The sequence below is a fragment of the Augochlora pura genome, chromosome 10, assembly GCF_028453695.1.
Source record: "Augochlora pura isolate Apur16 chromosome 10, APUR_v2.2.1, whole genome shotgun sequence".
Taxonomy (NCBI): Eukaryota; Metazoa; Arthropoda; class Insecta; order Hymenoptera; family Halictidae; genus Augochlora; species Augochlora pura.
In genome coordinates, this window is record NC_135781.1 from 9,082,979 (window position 1) to 9,103,063 (window position 20,085).

General features: G+C 43.3%; 4 protein-coding genes across 5 annotated transcripts in view; 2 read left to right on the top strand and 2 right to left on the bottom strand.

Moving 5' to 3' along the window:
* Positions 1-103: 103 nt before the first annotated feature.
* Positions 104-1,268, bottom strand: Emc6 (ER membrane protein complex subunit 6). Its single transcript, XM_078192327.1, has 5 exons — positions 1,122-1,268; positions 674-834; positions 521-613; positions 408-427; positions 104-328 (listed from the first exon to the last, which is right to left on the bottom strand). Exons 1-5 carry the CDS (start codon positions 1,156-1,158, stop codon positions 298-300), a joined length of 342 nt encoding a protein of 113 aa, XP_078048453.1. The 5' UTR covers positions 1,159-1,268; the 3' UTR covers positions 104-297.
* Positions 1,269-1,476: 208 nt separating this feature from the next.
* Positions 1,477-2,220, top strand: LOC144476269 (cx9C motif-containing protein 4). The gene is made up of 3 exons (XM_078192976.1): positions 1,477-1,632; positions 1,739-1,875; positions 1,969-2,220. Exons 1-3 carry the CDS (start codon positions 1,575-1,577, stop codon positions 1,984-1,986), a joined length of 213 nt encoding a protein of 70 aa, XP_078049102.1. The 5' UTR covers positions 1,477-1,574; the 3' UTR covers positions 1,987-2,220.
* A 137-nt stretch (positions 2,221-2,357) lies between these two features.
* LOC144476267 (GPI alpha-1,4-mannosyltransferase I, catalytic subunit-like) lies at positions 2,358-3,730 on the top strand. Its single transcript, XM_078192975.1, has one exon. It carries the CDS (start codon positions 2,495-2,497, stop codon positions 3,638-3,640), a length of 1,146 nt encoding a protein of 381 aa, XP_078049101.1. The 5' UTR covers positions 2,358-2,494; the 3' UTR covers positions 3,641-3,730.
* A 10,535-nt stretch (positions 3,731-14,265) lies between these two features.
* LOC144475868 (irregular chiasm C-roughest protein) overlaps positions 14,266-20,085 on the bottom strand; it is a 226,682-nt gene continuing 220,862 nt past the window's right edge. Inside the window, exons 10-14 of one of the 2 annotated variants that reach the window (XM_078192215.1) lie at positions 18,836-18,979; positions 17,295-17,542; positions 16,213-16,448; positions 14,853-14,982; positions 14,266-14,396 (exon numbers count right to left, since the gene is read on the bottom strand). In XM_078192215.1, coding sequence (XP_078048341.1) covers positions 14,298-14,396; positions 14,853-14,982; positions 16,213-16,448; positions 17,295-17,542; positions 18,836-18,979 — 857 coding nt within the window. In that variant the 3' untranslated portion in view covers positions 14,266-14,297. Of the gene's footprint in view, positions 14,397-14,852; positions 14,983-16,212; positions 16,449-17,294; positions 17,543-18,835; positions 18,992-20,085 lie in introns of both variants that reach the window. The other variant, XM_078192214.1, reaches the window with a different exon arrangement.

A 20,085-nucleotide genomic window follows, 5' to 3' on the forward strand; every position in this document is an offset into this window, starting at 1 on the left:
GTTCTCTTAAACAATTTTAAAGTTTATTTTTACTTATACGCGTGTACTTGTAACGATTTGGTGTTTTGTATAGGATGTAATAATGAACAAGATTGGACAGATGGAACGGTGGAACAGATATATTTTTGAAAGAATTTATCCTATGTACACACATATACAACGCATCACGCTGTGCTTTCTCGATAGTGTCATTACTCTGGCTAGTAATTCGCGAATTGCTTGTGATATATTCAATTTATTAACGACGCACCTATTTAGTTAAAAAATATAAATTCTTAAAACTAAGTGTCCTTTGGATCAGTAGACATGTACCATACCATATAAAAATCTAATTAAAAGATTGAGGAAAATACGCAAGCAAATACACAACAGAAGTACGCGAGTATTTGAATATTTTGAAAGGATACGTCCAAAATAATACGTATGTCTGTTGCATAGGCAATATGGTCTGTTAAGAAAAATATGTGTTTTAAAAGATATGTTATATGAAGTACTTATTTGATGATGATCTAAAGGATACAAATAGACCTCCAAAAAATCCACTGGTTAGAAGATTTCGTCTGCTTATAAAATATTTCTTCCATTGACCTCCAGCTTTTAGCAATAACATTGCCTATAAAATATGTTACAATACCATGAGAATTCTTACATTATGTTTATTGAATTATCTTACCCATAATCCAAATACTGCAAAAATGTAGAATCCAAAACCGTATAAACCTGTTAAACCTAATAAACCAGCTGTACCACCTGATAAAGCTGCCATTGATATCCTACAATATTCTACAACAGCAGCATTATTCACAACAGCTGCTTCACTGTAAGCAACAATTTCTGCAAGAACACGAATATTAAATTACATGACTAAGAAAATGAATGTCATGTGGGAGACTGAACAACATTACATAAAATGCACAATAAATACATTTTATCATTAGAAAATAAAACGGTTTTCCAATAGTTGCATATACGTTTCTTATTTTCAGTTAATATGATTGCTATAATTGAATCACTTGCTGTTAAACAAAAACATAACCTACTACAGTTATGAAGAGCATATCATAAGTCAACGATTGGAAGATAAAAGAAGAAACAATTTAATTTATATTTCAGCTATTTACCTCCTTTCTCTTGCTTTGTTTTGATTTTTCCCAACATTCTTGTATTTTTGATAGTGTAAATGCACAGTTGATATAATTTAACCTACCAAAACATTCGTTGATGATTAAGTATGTACAGCGACTGGGTTTTGTCGGCTGCTTGTGTCAGAAAGCCAGAAACACGGTGTAAATATAAGTGTGATAGATAATCTACATGTAACAATTCCCGTAGTTTCGTAACGGCTTTCATAAAAGTGCCGTAAGATGACGCGTAAGTAACAAGCCCACATCATGGCGGTAAATCGCCAACCAATCAGAATAAAGAAAATTTCTGGGTTGACCTTCGCTAACGGATCGAGCTATGACCTGAACGTGTGTAGGTGTAGGACCCATTACTGTGGCAGTTAAAAGAAAAAGACGACGACACGTAATCGTAGCCGTAAGATTGATTTTGTTGAATTTTAGAAACCCTGCATGACTAGTTCTGACCCTTGTAAAAAGTTTGCTTGCAAACTACAACAGTGCTTGAAAGGTTTGTCATTCGATTTTGGTTGACGTGGCTGTTCATATTTCGTTTATTCAACGTCGTGGAATTAAGGTTAAGTCAGGCCTTTACCACAAAACATATTTGATTTCAGACAACGTTTATCAACCATCACGCTGTGACCAAGTTATAGAAGAAATAAGGCAGTGCTGCATTAAACATAAAAATCATTCGATCGTTTGTGAAGGGATTGATATATCTAAACCTTACGAGCATAATACTGTAGATTATGTAAGTATAACGAATTCATATACTTCAAAAATTGTTATTGAAATTTATTGTGTGTAATATTTACTAATTTACGCAATTACAACTGTTTTACAGAAAAAAGCTCAAAAGTAAATCATGGATTTATTACGTAAGAGGCGTTTAAGGAAAGATAGAGGTGCAATTGCTTTATGTATTGCCACCTTAGGTTATGTACTATACGTAGGTGCAAGAGTCCCTCCTAAGCCTGCGCAAAACCATTAAAATAATAGTAATATGATTGAATAGTTATGTCACAGAAAGGAATGTACTGGTTTAGTAAAAATATACGCACTGGTATGTAAGATATACTATGATGTATTAACACTAAAAATGGAAGCAGTGAAGAAAGCTAGCGAACGATTAAGGAAATATCCAGTTCTTGTTGCTGAGTGTCATGAAGCTGGTGCTAAATATGCGGCATGCGTATTGGCAAAATCTGACTTGAAGAAAAATGATTGTGAATGTGAGTTTAATGCATTTAAGGCATGCTTGATGAAAGCAGCAGCAAGACATAATACAAGGATATGAAAATCGGATTCAACCGTCTTTAGTTATTAATTAGTATTTACCTTCTCAAAGAAACCTAGCTTGTACTTAAAAAATGGAAACTCCATTATTTAAGAAACATTGTTTAATAGCTTTTATGCTTAGAGCATCTCTAGTAGTTTACACAAACTTTCATGATAAAACTTTCAATGTTCCATACACTGATATTGATTACAAAGTGTTTACTGATGCTGCAAGACACATAGCAGTAGGGAGATCTCCATTTGAACGTGACACTTATCGTTATACACCATTACTGGCTCTCCTTTTGACTCCAAATATTTTTCTACATGAGAATTTTGGAAAAATTTTATTCTCTTTTGTTGATATATTGATAGCAGTCTTGATAAAAAGAATTCTGTCATTTCAAAATTGTAACGAGAAAATGCAACACAGGTGTTCACTGGTATGGTTATATAATCCTTTCACAATTATTATTTCAACTAGAGGAAATGCAGATTCTGTGGCTGTCCTCTTAGTTTTGTTGACTATGGATTTATTTCTTCGAGATAAATACATATTAGCAGGCTTACTGCATGGTTTATCAATTCATTTCAGGCTGTATCCTATTGTATTTAGTTTACCAATGTATTTATCTCTTAATAAGAAAACTATTGTGCCAAGCAAAGATCAATGGAAATTGGTATCAGGTTGTGTATCTTCCTTGATCTTTCTAACTATCGTAAATTATTATTTTTATGGATATAAATTTCTTTATGAAAGTTTTCTCTATCACGTGATCCGTAAAGATGCGAGGCACAACTTTTCTGTTTATTTTTACATGCTATATTTATCTGCGTCTCATTCACCGAGCACAATTCAAAAAATTTTTACGTTTTTACCACAGTTTATATTATTACTCACTCTGTCATATAAATACTCCAAAAAGTCTGAAATACCATTTGCAATGTTCACACAAGCTATGGTAATGGTAACATACAATCCAGTGATGACGTCGCAGTATTTCTTCTGGTTTTTATCCCTCTTACCCGTGTGTCTCCCGAAATTCGGAATAAGTGTTAAAAGATCTCTATGCTTATGTTTTATTTGGCTCTTGAGCCAAGGTCTTTGGTTACTAGCCGCTTACTTATTAGAATTTCGAGGGCTGAATACTTTTACGTTTATTTGGCTTTCTGGTTTATTATTTTTCTTCGTAAACGTTAAAATTTTAAATGATGTTATCGTATATTATAAACATTAAGAAAATACTACAACATATTCTTAAAATGAGTTCGTTATCACGTATATATGTAAATAAGCTGCAATAGAAATATATAAATATTTAATATAAATAAAACCTCGTCAATTTTAATAATCAACTTTATGATACCTCCGGAACATTTATGAATCCCGCTGATGTTTCCCGATGCAAGGACAGCGTTGAAAGCAATTAAGGGACATTTTAATGGTTCTTAATTTTATTCTTGCAGGAATACAAAATACTTATTTACAGATGGTTTCGTAAAGTAATAGTGGTAGATTCTTAAAAGGAATGTAGATATAGTAATAATAATATAATAATAGTAAATCTTAATGTAGTAATCTAGATCAATTGTGAGCAAGAGCATCCTTCGGATCATCTTCAGAAATATTTCTCGTCGTTTACTTCTAAGCTGCTAATGTTGATGATATTAATTATTACTGGGACATTCCTTGTCAAAAGTATACGAGAATGCTTCTCACAATTTCTGACGACACCACTCGAACGTATAGTAACTTTATGTAACGAGTATAAAAAAATACGATATATCAATATCTTTTTGTCGTACGGCTCGAATATCGAGCCCGACACAAAGAAACGGGTTCGTCGTTGAAACATCCGGCATGATCCACGGTGTGATCGCGTTGTGAACATCCCCGACAACAAAGAGAAAAACAGAAATCAACGACGTGACATGAAATGGCCCAATCGGTCTAGATGAATGAAAGAAAGGGGAGGTAACGAAAACGTAAATACATAGTTCGTACAACTATAGATCACCACGGCAGACGATGCAACATATAAAAATAGCATTATTTTCTTTCATTGCTTTTGTTACAGTTTATTGAACTGTGAGCTATGTGAAATAATCTATTTTATATCCCTCGAGGCGAGGATACAATCGATTTTTAACCCGAACCCGGCGACATCCAGTTGAGGCAAAATCACCGACGATAAATAGTAAATAGTAAACGGAAGAAGTGACATTAGATTCTGGGCCCCGCAGCAGCTAATTTAGTTCTTGAACCGAGGCATCGTGTCGGCACTCTGCAGGGTCCAAGACACGTGACTCTCGGATTAGTTAACATTTGTAAGAGAAACCAATCGCCACCACGCCAAGATCGTTTGCAAATAATTATCGGCGGGATAGAAGGAAAACAGCGTCTCTGAGAGGAAAAAGAAGGGCGTCCCAAGAATTCGATACCGAAACGATTCGTCACAATATCAAAGAATCTGTTGCATAAAATGCATAGATTCTATGTACTTCTCGTCATAGCTGTGACCACTTCCAATATTACTACTAATAGTGAAATGAATGTTATCGTAACGCGTGAAATCCATTTTCGATTCACAGAACCATAAGCAAAAACTCTATTCGATTGCTTGTTTCGGTTTCGATACTGGCTGCGGTTCTCTAGAGAATACTTTGGGGTTCGTATAACAGACAACGAGCTCTTTGTTTCGAATTACCCGGAGGATCCCAAGTGAAGGAAGGAAAAAAAAAGTAAAGCGCTCTGCTGTTCGGGTTGTTTCGTGCACAGAATGCACGATTTAGGGAGGAGTCGCGACTGCTCGAGCGAATTTCGCGAGGCTGAAGAAGCGACCATGACGATGCACGTGCGTGGCTTTGAAACAGCGGATGTCGCCTTGCGAAACGACTCGATTTTGCATGGCGCGATATTTCTGAAAACAACGCAACGTTACGGCGCATCCGAACCGCTTGTTCGTTCGTTTCTTTCACGGCGCGTCGAAAGGCTTTTGCTTCCGGTAGTTGTTTTTGAAAATATTATAACAAAACAGCGTCACAAATGCGTCCCACGAGGGACAGTACAGAGGTTGATTTTGCAATTGTGCGACTAAAAACGGTGAGGACGTGGAAAAGGACATCTCGCAGCCGGGATTGTTGTATGTATAATCATGGATTGTTCTGTGATAAACGGCGGACAAATGAAAATGAACGTGAATGGGAACGTGAGACTACGGGAGGTATTATATGGCAAAGTTTTAATAAAATATGTTAACAGCGGTTATACACATTACACTGTACGAGAAATATAAAATAAACGGCACTAGCTGCTTAATAATTAGCACGTAAACCAATCAACTATAAATAATAATAAAAATAATCATGATGATCGTTAACATTACGACGATGTCTGGATGAATGGTTAAGTCGGGTAAAAGAAATGTACACCTTAAGTATAAAAAGATCTCGCGTTCGATTACATAAACAGAAACTTATCTAAAAAGAGACGTATGCTCGGTACACGTGATTATGCGCGGACGACAGTATCCGCGTTTATGAATAATAAGAATAATTAAAACATAAGGAAAAGATAGAATAATTAAAGCACTCGGGTGCAACGCACGGATCAATGCATCGACTTACACGGCATAAACTCAATTAATATACATAACATTAAAATAAACATTTCTTTGGTCTCGTCGTTGCCTTTCTTTTTTTTCCTGGTCGTCACCGGTGCGAGTAAGAAAGAAAAGGAACGCTTCTCGTCTCGAGAAATCTAATCCTCTGCGGGTGAAAGGTTTACAAAATAAACGAAATTCCACTGAGAGGAGGAGGGGGGTGTATTGGTCGGCGGGGAACGGGGTTGAAAGCGAAAGTGCAAATCGTATCGTACAAGCGCGACGAAATTGTCGTGTTTCATCTGTTGACTGCCGAAAACGTTGAAAAATTGATAAAGCAACAGATCATTGTATTTCTCCTTTTACCTTTCTCCTTTTGTACTTCACATTCTTGCGGCATTTGGATCGAAAGAATTTGCGACTGTTCGTAAATGCGCGCGCATTTCTCTGCTTTACAAGTTTCTTTTCTTTTTTTTTTTTTTGAACGTTTGGATGAAGCCGTACAGTCGCGAACCTCTTCAATTACATTGCTTATAGGTTCTCGTGGCAAATTAAACTTTTCCATCACGTTTACGGAGTATTTATCGCGCGTTGCAACGCGATCGAAACCCCAAGTAGCTCAGAGGCGTCGAAGGGAATGAGAAACGCGATTAGTTGATGGCTACGCTCGGAGTAAGAAGGGGGGGTTGGGGTTGTTGGCACACTGTCGTTATCGAAGGGTAAATTTTCTGCTGCGTTCGTTCCTCGAAAGAATTTCTCTCTCTTCACACACATACTCAATTGCTTTCTCTCGCTCTTACACACACGCACACTTACACGCACGTATTTTCTCACTCCCTGTCTCTCTTCTTTTCTAAATTTCTCTGTTTCGCTAACGGAAGATCTTGTGCGAATGCTGTGTGATCTCCACGGGCTTCGTTTTCGCGGCCAACCGATCTTTAGCGCTACAGGTACATGCGAGAAATTCGGGATTGAATTTTAGCTAAACCGATACGGAGGCGAAAAACGCGTTTCAGTTATTCTTTAAAAGTCGAATATTAACAAACTGTTTGACCTATCAACCAGCTGTCTCCCAGAACTCCGTCGCTCATTCAACCGCAATTCAAAAAGAGTTAATTAAGCTTGAATTAATCTGTTTCGATACATTCGTAATTCGCAACCGAGGGAATGGAAGAGTCGAAGACGAAAGACTTTCCTTTTCCAATTAATTAATGAGCTAGTTCTCCCCATGGGTGAATCGTGTCGGGTCTTCGTATAACGGTCAGTTAAACGTTATTCCGGCAGCACCGGATTCTATCTGTCATCGAATGACAATGTTTTCCAGCTGATCATCGATTTCCGTATCGCGTCCGCGGCGATTCAATCCTCTTGGGCAGCACGTGAGAGCGATCGCACGGAAAAAAAAACATCCCGGAAACAGCGACTGTTTTTCCTCCTCATTGTCTTTCGTACGGAAATCTCGATAGTGTCTAGCTAAACGTTCGTAGGCTATCATACAAAGTAATGTACACTAAAAAGGGTGATTCGCTTGTTCGTAGTTCAAATCTCTAGAGTGAAATATGTACACGGTTTCCATCGCCCCTGTTTCACCTTTCGACCACCACACGCACACACGCACACACACACACACACAGTCCACTTGTGCACTCGTGAACACCGGCGAAATCAACGATTCGACGAGTATCGGCCCGTTTCATTTTCGATCCGCCGCGATCGATCTGTTCGAGAAAACTCATCGGAGTAGTTTCGGGGCACCAAGTGAAATCGACCGCGTATAAAAAGGGGGCCTCTAAAGGGGGCACGTGCAAACGGATCGGTAAAAAGTAGTTATCAAACGGGAATAGTCGGCGGAATAGTGTTTCGGCTCGAAGTTGGCTCGACTCGGCCCGGTTCGGCGCGCGAAGTTTGCCAATTCGCCGCGCGATAGTATCCGGAATGTACTGCCGCCGTTCGCAACGGAAACTTCTCGCATTGATCGCGTTACGAAAGTTCCTCTCGTTATATTTCTTCCGGATCGAGTTACGTTTTCATTCGGTTAATTTATTCTTCCTTGAAGCAGATATCCTCCACGTGGAGCGCTTCTTCGACGCCTGAAATTTTGGAATTAGTCCACGCGCTACTGAAATAATTTGCTCACCGTGGCTGGGAATTTCACGCAAATTTTCGTGTCGCGGGACGCGTCGCTTCAGTTCCTTGAATTTTCGAATTCGATGGACCGGTCAACGAGCGAGCGCGATAATGAAATTCTATTGTGTGCGGGTTAATTGTACTAATTTTGCGGAACGATTTGGTCAGACGGGTGCCGTGACTACGCGCGAAAGTAATGTTCCATTAAACGAGCGCTGCGAGTATAGAAAGACCAGCAGAAATAAAAGAACAAGTAAGATGATGGGGCAACGATGGTAATAACGAGTTAATAACGAGCCCTATTCGCTGTAACGCTATCCCACCGCGGATATCACGAACCTCCCTCATTATTATCGCGGACGTTCTGTCGTTCACTCGCTTCTTTCGTCGTTTCCCGCGAGTGTTCGTTTCGAGCGAAGTCACGCGACTACTGTGCACCGACCAGCTCGCACAAGCGCGTAATTTTGTGTACGAATTGCCGGTCGGTATTGTGCAATTCCAACTATCAGTCGATTTCACGGATGCAGTCTTTATTTTGTTTGATTTTTCTTATTTCCAGCGGAGCAATCATTCGTGTATAATTTCCAAATGTGGATCGGTGCAGTCGCGGCGAGACTTTCACGACGAATCGGTGAGTAGTTCTCGAAGCTCGATCGCGGCGCGTTTATCAAAATTATTGGTCGAGATCGCTGCTTAAAAATAAAATAATGATACGGTTAATCGAATAACAGCAGTACGTTTGATGGTTGCGGAATCGATCGAAAAAGAAACTCGGAAGTCCGTCGAAGTCTGTAGATCCAACCGGAGAAAAGAGGGTGATTGGCACGAACCAGCGCTCCGCGAAACGGACAATTTGCGATACTCGTTGCGGCAATAATCGTGGCTCTTGGATCGTCAAAGGTCTCGCGGTTCCACTCGCTTGAATTCCGCGAAAGAAGCTTAACATCGAGAAAAATATGGGGGTATATGCTATATATGTATCATTTCTATACATCTCCCAGTCGAATTCGAAACAGTTTTCATACTTAGTACCGACGCCCGACCTTGTTCAACGTAGCTCCGCGATCACTCGCGACAAAGTATTCGTTTTCTAGAAATTCACTTTGCGTTTCACGAATCGGGATTGTTCGGGTTTGGTTTAGGAGCGTGTGGGAGCGAAACGATAGGCAAAAGGGGGCTCGATCGTTTTTAATAGAGCGCGACCGCGTTATCCGATTCGCGCAGCGTGATTTACGTGCTCCTCGGCGATAGGATAGATTCCTTCTATTTTTTCGTTGCTTGTTTCCTTTCGTTTTGCGTTTTACGATCTAAGCCCCAGCGTCGAAACGTTATTTACACTGGGAACAATGCCGCGGCACGTCCCATTGAAACGCGACTATGATTCTTCCAGTTGTTTCCAGGCCACCCTCGCGCCAGGGCACGTCGATTAAATCACTGAACGCAGCCGGTCGTGTCGCGTCCGCGAATAAAAACGACTGAATCGACGGATAAATTTTGCGAAATAGTTTGTAATAGGCCATAATCCCTAGTCGTAAAAGTATGAAATGTATCAACAAATTTGAAAAACTTCCCTCGCTCACCCTGTTAGGCAATATTTTTTCACTTTCTCTCTGTCTCTTTCTCTCTCTCACTCTTTCTCTCTCTCTCTCTCTCGCTCTCTCTCTCTCTTTGTCTCTTTTACTTCCGTTTTCCAATTCGCGCACTCGCGCAACAACGGGAACGTACGATCGTTCGCTAAAGGACTCGTTAGATTGCCTAAAAATGTCGCGTTTTACAACACAGCGTGACCGAGCCGCGGGTGCCGAACTTCCTCGTGTGCACGAGACCGATCGCGAGCGTACATCGCGCGGATAAACTTTCAATGAAAACAACGATCCCGGTAATTGCACGAAATGAAATGATTGCACTATAGAAAAATAAACTATTCGATGATATACACCGTTATATGCTCCTCCGGACGATGTTCCTCGAGCAACGCGAGGAACAGCGCCGCGTGAAGAGGATTTACGTTCCGCTCGGTCTCGGAGGATAGCCCGACGCCCGGCTCTCGTTCCTTTCCTTGACTAAAGGCGAAGAAATCGATATAATTTAATTAATAATTGACAGATAACCAATTAATACGTATAGGATGGCCGCGCGGCAAGAAGGCGTAAATTCCTAAGATTCAAACGACATAAACTTTTCTAATTTTAACATCGCCCCGGGCCATCCAGTACATTGATTGTAATTACTTCCCGCAGTATACTTCGTTAACCTACTATCTTTATAATAGAAATCATGTGTCTGTATGTATAAGATTTCTCTCTTTCTTCTCGTTCGGCATAGCCTCGTACCGTAAAATGTTGTATACTCGCACCCTCTTCGGAATACAACTATAGGCGAGCAGCAACAGTTACGCCGCCGGTGTGTGTGTACGTGTATCCGTGTTATGTGTGTGTGTGTGTGTGTGTGTGTCGCGTGTATGCATGTGAATCGTGTGTTCCTCTTGTTCGTGAGTCTGTACAGTTCCGTCAAGCAAATTACACATTTACATGTCACGCGTTCGTGCACGTACGCGCGCCCTTTTGAATTTCAATTCCCGCGTTTAGGCGCCCGCACGCGCACTCGTCTCCGTTTGCGCGCTTCGAATGAGATTCTTGAAAAACACTCCCCATCACATACGCTCTCCTTCTTTCTCTCTCTCTCTCTCTCTCTCTCTCTCTCTCCCTCTCTCTCTCGCTCTCGCAGTCAGTCGCACAAGCATACAAACTTTCTTTCTTCTTAAATAGTTAACAGTAACATCAGCATGAACATTGTACAGAGTGATGGATGTACAATAAGCCGGACTTCCGGCGGACAGTTCCCGGCGCCGGAAACGGCGCTCCGTCGACGAGGTTGCGCGATGTCGCGGCTCCCGAGAACGATCGGGCCGAGCAACGTCGAAATCGAAGACGCTTACAAGTGTAATAATACTACTCTGCACGATCTCGCTCGGGCCTGATCGTTCCCCGCCGGTGCGACGCCGCGAACGAAGGAACTGATCGTTTCTTGACGACTGGCTGCACTTACGCTCGATCGCGGAATGTGAGAACGGGTCCTCAATAGGAAGGAAGTATCGTAGCGAATACTGATTCTGTTTTTCCGATCTTCGAACGACCGGAGCGAACGTTTTCGGCGAGCGCTGTCCGCCCGGAGGAATTCACGTGTAGAGCCGGATATGCACAATAGTGTTCCTCCTTTTTGTTTTTGTCATTTTTTTTTGTTCACAGTTACAAAACTAACTAAATCTTACGAGATACGGTGAGCAATAATTCCAGTTATGTACAGAAATTATGTTACAGACGTCACAATATAAAGATATCCTCTGGCAATACAAATGTATATTCGTTCTAGCCACGGAACGGCCATTGGCGACGAGCTCGCTGTCATCCGGTGGCCGTTCTCGCTCGTCGTTGACGCTGACACGCTCGCTCGAGTTCTCCTTTCGAGTTCGTTCCGTTGATCACCGATCCGCCGCGCGTGCAATGCGCTGTTTTATACTCTGCAGCCTTTTCCCTCGGAATCGTTTTTAATAATTGATAGGCTACCCTGTTTCGTTATCGTAATCAATGGTATTTGATCCTCGCTGAACTTAATCGCGACGTGAATCAGTGATGTCTCCGTTTTCATTTCAGTTCTTGTCTTTTTTCTTTTTTTTTTAGAATCGTCGCACTTGCTTAAATCCAGGATCGTTCCGTCGATCATCGAGGAGACTGTCGATCGATCCCTTCAATCTTCCTCACCCGTGAACCACGAACGTCCCGAACGAACGTAAAGAAACGAACCGATTTACAATTCCGAGCAAAATCAGAATAACTTAACAACGAGCGCAATCAAGCGAACACTTTTCGAATATTCTGCTTTCTCCTCGGATAACTTTCGCCTAAAACTTTCCTCGCTTCGATAATTCATTATTTTTTTTTTTCTGTTATTTAGTTGTATCGTTATATAGTATATTTACAGGAAGCCGTTCTACTCGCGAACGAGCTTATTTCAATAGTGTTTTGCTCTCGTAGCGCCACCGAACTGTAGGCCCTATGTTCATATTGACAACAGGTGTATAATATATATTTATATTTATATATATGCGTGTATATATATACATACACATATACGTATTACATGTTCATATACATATACACGCATATATATGTATATATACCTAATCATTTTAGCTATCTATTTTACAAACGTCGGCCCGGCGAACGCGTGGATCGTTTGACAAGCACGCGTTCGCGCCTAATCGAATCGTCAGGCCGGAAGGAGACACGTGATCGCGCCGGGCCTTGTCGCGCGAGTCCCACGCGATCATCGGCGATGTCGTTTGCTCTCTCTCTCTCGTTTAGTGCGCTTAATTGCGAATACTGCGCGAGATCTATAACTTCGTTTTTTTTTCCTACAAATAAAAAAAGGCAGCGCGACACAGTAACGTCGAAGTAGCAGCCGAGACGTTGGCGGTCCGCGGCGAGGCGACGACGCGATGTCGCGGATAACGCTCGACGTCGCCCCGGCCGGACGTCCGTCTCAATATCACATATTCAAAAAAGCGAAATACCCGACGAAGCTTGTTTGGCCGCGTGTTCCGCATCCAAAGAAAACACGCGAACACGCGTGCGTGCACACGCGTTTCTCCCCCGCAAAGTAGACCGCTACTTCGACCAACGACGATCCGCAACGAGACCCGATTTGGTTCGCTTCGATTTGATTCGATTTCATTCGATCTGATTCAATTCGATTCAATTCGATCCGACCCGATCCGGCTCTCGTTATTCTTCGTTACTTCGAGTGAACCGCTTTAAATGCTTATCGAGATCTAAATTATGCGAATAAAAAGATTGTCGATACCGAGTGGTCTGTCCTCGTTCCGAAGAGCCCCTTCGATCTACGAACCTAACCACCGTCTGTTCATCCCGTCCCTCGAACATAGTCTTTCGTCGATATTTATTTTCTGCTACGCGTCGACTCGAAACTGTTGCGTACACCGACCGATCACGCGGCATCTGTCCTCTGGATGTTATTCCCCACTGGTGTTCAGCCTCGGTGATCGACCAGCAGACGAATCAGGAAAACACAATGTTCCCATATCACGGTGGAGCCTTCATACTCTCGTTCAGTCTTCTTAAAATGGAGTGCCGCGCGTCGAACGCGGTCAATCGTTTCCGAAGAACTCGACCGGTACACCATTGCATTCGATACGCATGCTCGCCGGCTCCGTTCCACGAAATCAGCCACAGGATACTCTCTGACTTTGCTAGTCGAGCACCGTCTTCCCATATACGCTCCGTTGCCAGCAGGTGCGATCGGTGTTTCTCGTTTTTGCCGAACCTCGCCCGAGGTAGCGACCCTTATGTGTCATGAAGCAAGCTGTCTGGCGGGTTGTATAGCTCGTGGCTGTTCATTGAATAATCGCGGTATCAATTCCTGCGTAACCGGGAACGTGTCTGAATCCCTGTCGGCTGATGCTCGGCCGCTCGTGAATCCTGCTCGGCATCGTCTCCAGAATATTAAAACCTGTTCCGTAGGTTTTCCTTTTGGTCAACAGTTTCGTGGCGACGTCGAAGCCAGCGAACTCCACCAGCTCCAGCGACTCCTCCTCCCGCCTGCCGTACGACCGCGACGCTAGGGGTCTCTCCCAAGGGGTTCGCTCGTGATGACGGTTCCGTCTTGCCGGGATCCATGTCTCGCTCGAGGGGTACAAGCGCGTAGCCGACGACTCGCGAAGCGGTCGCTCGGCGTCGATCCGATGACGCTCCTCGACAAGCTGTTGATGATCTCGGCTGGCTCTCCTCAGTTGTCGGAGCACCAGCTCGATGTACCTCAACGTCTCGCCGTTCTCCGCGATCCGTTGCGCTCGCACCCTCGGCCGATACTTTTTATCGTCGTCCTCTAACCCCAGTCCCGGCTCTCCCAGCAGTCGTTCGATCTCTGACGCCGTCATGGAAGTTCGTTGATCGACATCCTCGCTCTCCAGTTTATCCTCCCAACAGTCGTAGTAGCTGCTCGTGTTCGAGGGTAACGTCCCTCGCGGCTTCAACATATTCGAGCTCGAGCTCGCATAGTGAGTCTCTTCGAGGGGTTGGCGGTGTCCAAAGGCGGTGTTAATTAGGCCCGAACGTCGACGGTTCTAGTTCGGATAGACCCCCTGGCCTCATACATGCGTCGCTAACGTCCCCACCGCCGAGGTGCGTTTCACTGTTGCGACGCCGCCGTTCGGGCCGCCCGTGATGTAGTGCGCCGACAATGGAGCCTGGAAACCATGGACATTGCGTGAAACTCGTGCACGATTATTTCACCGCGAAATTCGTTTCATCAAATTTGCATGATTCATCGAAGTATACGTTCCTTTGCTCGAATCGTTACGACGGAACCCGCGGTGAACTTAACGTTATCGAAAGCTTTGTGCCACGGTTAGCCAATTTAGACGATGTTATGTGTGGTTAATACCCTCCAGAACGGATCGCGAAACTTCCTATTATCCTCCTTCCTCTTGGTTAAGTATTTCGATCGACCGATAAAGCGATACCAAAACGAGAAGCTGGTATCAAACGAACTGGCTGATCGAGCTGATTAGATCAACTCGGCGGAACGGCTATTCCCATAGGCAGAGATTTATCGGAACTAGTTCAGGTGAGCGTAGGAATGCACCTGGGATGTCGCAACCGCGTCTCGGAATTTGACACACATTCACTGTCATTGTACTAACCTGCGGCCCAGCGCCGTTCAAGGTATTCAAGCTATTCATTCTCATTGCTTGCGTGTAGGGTGGTGGTGCTGGCGTCACTCCCGGCACCGCCGTGTGTGGCGCGTGTCTCAGCTGCTCCGCCGCTGACATTCTATTGTTCCAGGGAAAAGAAAAACGATCAGACATGTAATCGATCGCGACGGTAAGCAGGGCGAATCGATTTGTATCGCGAGATATATATGTCGCGATACTGGAATATTGCGGACGGAAATCGGCGAGCCGCACAATGGGGCGAAGTGACGAACGTGTGTCAAAATAAAAGAACTTTTCATAGAAATGTGATCAAGCGGTGATCTATTTTTAACCCCTTGCACTATTACGTCTTTCATAGTTATGTTGTCGAGTAAATGTCCTCGTTTACTTTCATTCCCAGATTCCGATGACAGGGGATTGAAATTTCGTTTCGATTTAATGGAAATGATTAGCAGCCATATTTATCGAATCGTGCACGAAACGTTTTTCAAGAATCTGACTCGTTATTATAATGCAGGGGTTTAAGTAAAAGTTGAAATGGCGAAGAACGTGGGAAAAATAGAGAGAATTAGAATTAAAATAATTTAATTTTAACTTAATTTCATTGTAAATGTTATAATAATTTTGTATTTAGAACGCCGTATCTCAGCGCAGAATATAGCAGGGAAGCTCTAAAGCGTTGTCAGTTTGTGGCAAAATAAACTTTTCACATAAATTAAACATAAGAAATTGAATTTTGGCCATGGAACATGTGACGCTGCATGGTGGACCGCTGCCGGTGTCGATCGTGCGGGCATGGAATTACGCGCGCGCAGATTTGCTCGATTAATATTAAAACTCGCGCGAGGCCCGCATCCGAGGCAGCGTTATAAATATTCAAGACGGACGATTCATAATTTACAGGGCGCTCGATTAATCCATAGAAACGATTGTACACGGGGCCCGGTAAATCCGTTGATCAATATGCCGTAAATATTGTAATGTTAACACGCCGCATTTTATAATGTCGTCGACAGGGGCACCGTTCGTGCACCCGTTGTTCCAATATTGTCCGTTCCGTCGGACGTGTCCCGGTTCCACGGCCGATTCACGTAACGTCACGTTCCATTGTCTCTCTTTTTGCAGTCGTCCCGTGTCCTTCCACCGCTACGTGAAAGAGGGACGGACGGACGGGCTATAATCCAATCGTCTTCGGTAGAATTCGCGCGTTCCTTTGTGGGATTACCGTGTCAAAACACAATTACAGCTGGTCAAAGGTTCCTCTATTATAGCGTGTCGAACTAGATTGCAGACTCGGTGACAGAGGCGCGGCGCTGTTTCATCGAGACCGAGCTTCCTGGAAGTTTACCTGAGGTAGGGGTTCCCGTACGTTGCGGAGAAACGCGGGTCGATCGCGGGAGTTGCCTGCGGACTCGAGGTGCCCAGGTTCGCGGAACTCAGACCGATCTTCTTCGAGGCGAGGATCCCGCCCGATGGTATCCTGCTTAAGGATTCCCGCGACGCACCCACGCCTTGCGTTGTGGGCGGCATGTAATCGCGGGTGTAGTCTACGTACGGCACGTAACCGTTATTGTTACTGCCGTCCTGCAACAGGAAGAAACGGGGAAACGTTAGCGACAATCGCGAGGAACACGCCGGCCTTTTTTTCCAAACGGGCCGTTCGGTAACTAACGGGGCGCACGAAATTGAATATCATGGTACTACCCCGCCCGTGCTCCACTTTCGTTAAGACTCTTTTCTTGTTACTGATACGCAAACTCCGTTGCCGATAGGACACGGAAACCGGAATATGTAAACTGTACGGAAGAGGAATTAATCCCTCCCGGGCATGACACTGGTGAGCGCGCTGCACAAACTTCCGCGTGTGCTAGATATTAGCACAGTGTACTGATCCGTGAATTTTCCTATGCGACTCGAAATTGTTATTCAATGCGGGCAGAATGTGGTTCATAAACCGGTGACGTTCTCGAGATATAATAAATAGCCCCTTCCCTCTACTTGAAATATAGAAGCTGGAACATCTGCAATCTTTTCTAGAAAGTTTTACCCGATGAAAGTGTCCGACGTATACGCGACGTTTTTATCAGATTTTTACATAATATGAAGACCGCTCAAAGAGATAGCTGTACAAGGAGCAAAGTAATATGAGAGGTGACTAACAGTAACAGGTTGTTTGTCTTTTATAACAGCAACAATGGATTATTAATAATGAGTTGTTTGTAGCTTACGAATCTCTGGTGTTTCATGCACTAGGGCTGGAAACGGCAAAAGGGATGAAATAAATTCGCAATGTCGTCGAGCGTTTCCAATTTAGATAACGCGTTTCGCAGCGCGCTCATGGGACCGTCAGCTTTTGTTCCAAGATACAGAGGACGTAAAATAATCCGAATCTGTCAAAGTACCAAATACACGGTGGATAAATTCACTTACATTATTCTTCGGCGGGAACGACGGCTCTGTATAATCGGCGCTGTAACGATAACCCAGCGGATTCGGAACAGGCCCGGCCAGTGCCAATGCATTCACACCTCTCGTGCTTCCTTCGCCCTCGCTGTCAAGTGCTGTCACGCTCTCTGCGTTGCTGACACTTGAACCCGCTCGTATATCCGCTTTGACATCCGAGAGGTTACTGCTTCTGTCACTCTCTCGATATCGATCAGCGTTCGAATCTGTTTCTTCTGTAGAACCACCGAAAAACAAACCAGCCGAGTCAGCACGGGGGCTCGATGACAGGATTTTTCTAATGTCACTCTTTCGACGGGGTATTGGACACGCTACTCGGCGGAATCGACGCAACCAAATGCAGCGGACAGTAAAGTTAACATTTTATTTACCAGAGACAGCCGTATCAGTTTTACTAAAGACAACCGTATGAATTTATTATAGTTTTCCAACTATTACTTAGCACGTTCGTCACCAACGTGTTTCAGCTACTGTTTTTAATCATTTTATTAAATACAACGTATCTTCATGTACCAAATAGTTGATCTCCGATTTTTAAAAAATGTTTAAAGATATGCTGACACGTTAATTCATAATAAAATTCTTAATAGAAATGTTAATTTGTAATCAAATCCATTGACTCCGATGCATTTAGAAATTTTATCCGAGCTTCGCAAAATCAGATAAAAAGTTCGCTCTAACAACCCTTAACAAAATTTGCTCTCCAGAATTGAAGTACAGTTGCGAAATATATTAAAAAGTTCAAATTGCCATCACATTACCATCTGTAATATCGCGTGCAACGTTGCTTCGAAAGCAATTAACAATTAAACGAAATTTTTAAATGGTTGAAAATGAAAAAGTTCGTTCACGTATGTACGTTCGGTAACAAAAATGTTGGGATACTTTTTAAAAAGTAATAACTTCGTTAAAATTTTGTTGGATGATAGGATTATTCTACTAAATAGTGGCTAAAAAAATTGTTTTCGAAAATTTATTGGGATGATAAAGAAATTAAGAAATGATCTTTTTCCAATTTTTCAATTGAAAGTTCAAGTTGCTTGTTCCAATTCAGAAATGATTATACTATACTATTCTATATAGATATATTTATAAAAAATGACCGAATAGTTTTAGGATTTGAAAGAGAGAAAGCTAGATAATAATTCGCGATTCGAAAGGTTTCGCAAGTCCCATTGCCTGTTAGGCCAACTGATAACCGCCGCTCATGTTGGTAGCGACAACGTTTCGAACAATGAACAAGCCGCGTGTTGCGTCGACCCCACCCTTCCAGTTGCGGATTAAGCGCAACGTATCGGGCTCGTTTGCATTCAATAACCTATCCTTCATCCGCGGAACATTTTTCCGCATCGTTAGCGATAGATGCCGCCGATAACGGTCGGGCCTCCTCGGAAGAACGTTACAACGGCGAAATTACGAAATGACGAGTCACGAACTCGAAAACAATGGAAAATTGCGCAGCTTGACTAATGGCGGTATAATTCATTCGAACATGATATTCCACTCACGCATATCAGTCTCCTGAGTCTGTGCTGTCCTCGGCCGGGGCTGTTTGATGCGGTCTCTGCACTGCAGAATGAGTATAATGATTACGCCAATCAGGATCACGCAGACGACCAATCCGCCGATGATGAGAATCAGTTGCCAATCGACTGGAATCAACGCTAAGCGTCACATTTGGTTAAAATCTCGAGTATTTAGCTCGGCGAGTTAGGACGACATTGGGTTTCTCTCTTTCCGTGTCTGTTCAGATTGTCTGAATGTGTCGTATCGTGAAAACAGGAAAAAGGAAAACGAACGGAAATGGCTGGACAGGGGGGGGGGGGGGGGGAGGGAGGATAAAATTCGGTAGCCGCGGCTGCGACCGACTGCTTAATGAGGCCGGCTAAATTTTACAAAGTGTACGCAAAATGTGCGTGGCGCGGCGCGTGTCGCTTAATTGAATCCCGTGGAATTTACGGTGTAACGCACACATCGGCAGAACTTTATAAAACGGCCGCTTGAATTATTTAAAATACCGAATACAGATCGTCCGAAGCAATTCGCGTATATAAGCGACGAATTTTCCGAATAACTTGCGCCGGTTATTCACTGAATGGATAGGATTGAAAAAGGGATGATTCCATGCACGTAAATATGAATAAAAAGCGTAGAATATTCTTTTTTTCCGCGTCGAGAGGCTCGATTTTGCTCTTTCGATTCGCCTGGTTAATGCGTCCGGTCATTAATTGCTCCATCCACCTCTGATTTGCGTCGACGTCGGTGGTGCGGTGTACGTTTTCTTTTCCAAGTATCCGGGAGATAACGAAGAACTGGTTCAGAAATTCTTTTGCGGAAATACATTTTTTCGCGGGAAGTCGATTACATCGTAATTTGCAGTGAAGACAGGACCAGAACCTGAGGAAATTTTCTATTAAGACCGGCGCAGCGGGAAATCCAGGTGCTGCAACTAGGGAAGCAGGCTTCCGCTCGTGTATCGCGCCCGAATCTGTTTAGTTCGGAGTTTCTCTGTGCTAATGCGTTCGCGGGCTTAGCGTGTCCCGCACGGATTGAATGAATCGCCGAAAATAGAATCTAAGAGGTCCCCGGAACGTGCGCGGAGCCCCCGAAAGTGGTCTATATCTCGTTCAAAATTTGCTCGCGCGTTTCCCGGCTGTTCTCCTCGGCGTATTGCAGCGTTTGCTCGCGCAGAAGATTCAACGTCAACCCGACCGTTCCAGTCTCTCGCCCGCGCTTCCGCCGCTGCAAAAAACGGGAT

Excerpts from the sequence above, each read along its gene's own strand:
- Emc6 (XM_078192327.1), bottom strand. The coding sequence starts at position 1,158 with ATGTTGGGAAAAATCAAAACAAAGCAAGAGAAAGGAG. Across the intron at positions 835-1,121 it reads AACAAAGCAAGAGAAAGGAG|AAATTGTTGCTTACAGTGAA; the intron begins GTAAATAGCTGA and ends GTGTTCTTGCAG. Across the intron at positions 329-407 it reads ACATACGTATTATTTTGGAC|ATTTTTATATGGTATGGTAC; the intron begins GTATCCTTTCAA and ends TCTTTTAATTAG.
- LOC144476269 (XM_078192976.1), top strand. The coding sequence starts at position 1,575 with ATGACTAGTTCTGACCCTTGTAAAAAGTTTGCTTGCAAACTACAACAG. Across the intron at positions 1,633-1,738 it reads ACTACAACAGTGCTTGAAAG|ACAACGTTTATCAACCATCA; the intron begins GTTTGTCATTCG and ends ATTTGATTTCAG.
- LOC144476267 (XM_078192975.1), top strand. The coding sequence starts at position 2,495 with ATGGAAACTCCATTATTTAAGAAACATTGTTTAATAGCTTTTATGCTT.